General features: G+C 51.0%; 1 protein-coding gene across 1 annotated transcript; it reads left to right on the forward strand.

Moving 5' to 3' along the window:
- Positions 1 to 478: 478 nt before the first annotated feature.
- Positions 479 to 3286, forward strand: LOC114616318 (choline transporter-like protein 4; the record flags this gene model as incomplete). The annotated part of the gene is made up of 8 exons (XM_028761814.1): positions 479 to 787; positions 878 to 972; positions 1071 to 1174; positions 1284 to 1357; positions 1534 to 1604; positions 1707 to 1792; positions 1870 to 1954; positions 3045 to 3286. Coding segments are annotated over 8 exons (946 nt in total), but the record flags the coding sequence as incomplete, so codon positions are not given.
- Positions 3287 to 3372: the final 86 nt, after the last annotated feature.

Here is a 3372-nt window from a genome sequence, read left to right on the forward strand (position 1 = left end):
TGTACCACACATGTGTACATACATACCACACACTCACACACACATACATTCACCGCACATATACACACATACCACACACTCACACCATACACACACACATACCACACACACATGCAGGTACTTGCGCACACACACACACACCCCACAAACATATGCACACACATACAAATACGCACATGCATACACAAGCACACGCATACCTTTGAACATGCACACACACAGGCACACACACCACACAGACACATGCACACAGACACACACACACATACACACTATAACTCTTTCGTGACTCTGCAGCCAACAGAGCCACTTCAGTATCACTAAATACCCACAGTACGTTCATTGCATTCAGAGGCTTCTCCAGAGCAGGCTGCTGGGTAAGTAGGAGGGAGAGAGAGCTCTTGTGCCAGTCTGGAAAGCAGGAAGATGCTTACTCACTTCAGCAGCACTGAGGTGGTCTGAGTCTGGAGACCATTAGGAACAGGGGAGGCCGAGGATTTGCCTGTAACTCCCTCCTGTGTCCTTGTCACCTCCAGGCCCCAGTGAACTCCTCGTGCCAAGGGCTCACGTGCGTTTTCAAGGGTTACTCAACCACGGGCCTAGCCCAACGTTCTCTCTTCAACCTACAAATCTATGGAGTCCTGGGGCTCTTCTGGACTGTTAACTGGGTACTGGCCCTGGGTCAGTGTGTCCTTGCCGGGGCCTTTGCCTCCTTCTACTGGGCCTTTCACAAGCCTCGAGACATCCCCACCTTCCCCTTGAGCTCAGCCTTCATCCGCACACTTCGGTAAGCTAGAGGCAGCCCCCCAGGGATGTGTTAGTTCTAGGAATATCACGGGTCCTGGGGTGCCTCAACTTACCTAACTATCCTCCGCAGTTACCACACTGGCTCCCTGGCATTTGGAGCCCTCATCCTGACCCTTGTGCAGATAGCCCGGGTTATCCTGGAATACATCGACCACAAGCTAAGAGGTGAGCGGACGGTGGTAGGCTGAGCAGCCAGAGCCTTAGAAGGGCAGGCAGACAGGCAAAAGCTGGTGGCTGGCAACATGAATGTCCTTTGTTCCCAGGATCCCAGAATCCTGTGGCCCGCTGCATCATCTGCTGCTTCAAGTGTTGCCTCTGGTGTCTGGAGAAGTTCATTAAGTTCCTGAACCGTAATGCTTACATCATGGTGAGCAGAGCCTCCAGCAGCCCTTGCTCTGTGCCCCTCAGCCCGGGCTCCACCGACAGGTGGGCAAGCTCACCAAAAGTGTGGCTCAGACTTTTCCTGGTCCTCTCAGATCGCCATCTACGGGAAGAATTTTTGTGTCTCGGCCAAAAATGCCTTCATGCTGCTCATGAGGAATGTCCTCAGGTCAGACCACCCCCCAGTGGGGTCCCCTACCCACTCCTCCCATCCCAGAGCTGGTCTCAGAAACGTCCTGTGCTTGGTCCAGTGCCATGCTGTCACTGTGTTAAAATGGGAAGAGGTCTCACTCCTCCCTGCCCTGCCAGGTCCCTCACCCCAGTCTGTCCTTGACTTCCATGTAGGGTGGTCGTCCTGGATAAAGTCACTGACTTGCTGCTCTTCTTTGGGAAGCTTCTGGTGGTTGGAGGTGTCGGTAAGGGTCAAGACCAGGGTTTATGGTGTCAGGAGCCCGCTGGAGTGCGGGAGGTGGGGGTCCTCGGAAGAACAGCCCTGACCGCAGGACTCTTTCCCACAGGCGTCCTGTCCTTTTTCTTTTTCTCCGGTCGTATCAAGGGGACATTTGAAAACCCCGACCTCAACTATTATTGGCTGCCCATCATGGTGAGTGACACTTCTCTCTGCCCCACCCACATCCCCGGAGGAGCCTAGGGGGTCCCAATCAGTCTTGCCTCTTGTAGACCTCCATCATGGGAGCCTACGTCATTGCCAGTGGCTTCTTCAGCGTCTTTGGGATGTGTGTAGACACGCTCTTCCTCTGCTTCCGTGAGTGTCCCCCACCAACCCCCCACCCACACTCAAGCTCTTGCCCCGCCCCCCAGGGTTCTCTTAGAGACTGGTTGCTTGTAGCTTTGTGAACTAAAGGAGCCAGAGGGAATGTCTTCAGAGATTCTAAGGCTAGAGGTTTAGGGAAGAAAGAAGGGAACATACCCCGAGCAGTCTCAGAGAGGAGGAACCTCAGACGGAGGCCTGGCTAGGAAATGTAAGTAGAATTTAAACACAATACACTTCCTAGGAGGTAGTCATAGTGTGTGTGTGTGTGGGGGGAGGGTTCTTCCTTCTTTTATTTAGTTTTTTTTTGGGGGGGGAGGGGAATGCATAGAAGTGAGACAGGATCATACTATATATAGCACAGGCTGACCTGGGACTAAGTCTATAGCTAAGGCTGGCTCAAAGTCATGATCTTCCTACCTCAGCCCCCAAGTGCTGGAATTCTGGTGGTTTTTGTCCTGGTGACAATGGTGATGATGACATAGAAGCTAGAGCCTTGTGCCTGTGACGCAGGAATACCCCCACCACAGTACCAGTCCCCCAGCCATGCACTAAGCAATGGACATGAATATTTTATTGTTTTATGGTTTTTGCTTGTTGGTTAAATTTTAATTTATTTACACCGGGCCTCTCTGTGTATTCTTGGCTGGCTCCTACTTGCTATATAGATTAGGCTGGATCCAACTCAAAACAATCTTCTGACCTCTGCCTCCCAAGCAGGGCATGCACAACCGTTCTCAAGACAGTTTTGCTGTGGAGACCTCAGGGGCCCCTGTATTCTAAGCCCTCTGGTGTCTACCTCCTTAATGTCGGGATTGCAGATAGACACCATGATGGACTGGCATGGGATTTTTCTTTATCCCGTTATCACCCCATGACACATGTTATTTATCTCACTTCGGGTGAGGAGAAACAGGTTATACAGCCTGCCGGGGAGGTTATGTCACATTTCATTAAATGGCTTGGAAAGGAAACCAGGCTGTTCGGCTGTTCGGTTTACACATCCCAGATTGTCTTGGGGGTACAGTCGGGCGCCATTATCATGATCCACCCTGACCAATCGATCTCCTCTGCCACCGCTCAGTCGAAGACCTGGAGAGAAATGACGGTTCCCAGCAACGGCCATACTATATGCCCAAGGGACTCATGAAGATCCTGGGCAAGAAGAACGAGGCACCCACGGGGGCAAAGAACAGGAAGAAGTGAGACACTCATCGTGACCCACCACCGCAGCCCTCCTGTACAGAAGCCCTGCCACCGATGCCTTGAGAATCACCGTTTTGTAGAAAACAGATTTTATTAAAGATTAATGTTTTATATTCTTGATAAGTTATGGCTTTATTTTCAGTTCAAATTCGCTTCTTCTTTTTTTTTTTTAATTAAAGCCCAAATTGCTATCATATGGTTTGATA

This window comes from Grammomys surdaster, unplaced genomic scaffold, assembly GCF_004785775.1.
Source record: "Grammomys surdaster isolate TR1022 unplaced genomic scaffold, NIH_TR_1.0 315376, whole genome shotgun sequence".
Lineage (NCBI taxonomy): Eukaryota > Metazoa > Chordata > Mammalia > Rodentia > Muridae > Grammomys > Grammomys surdaster.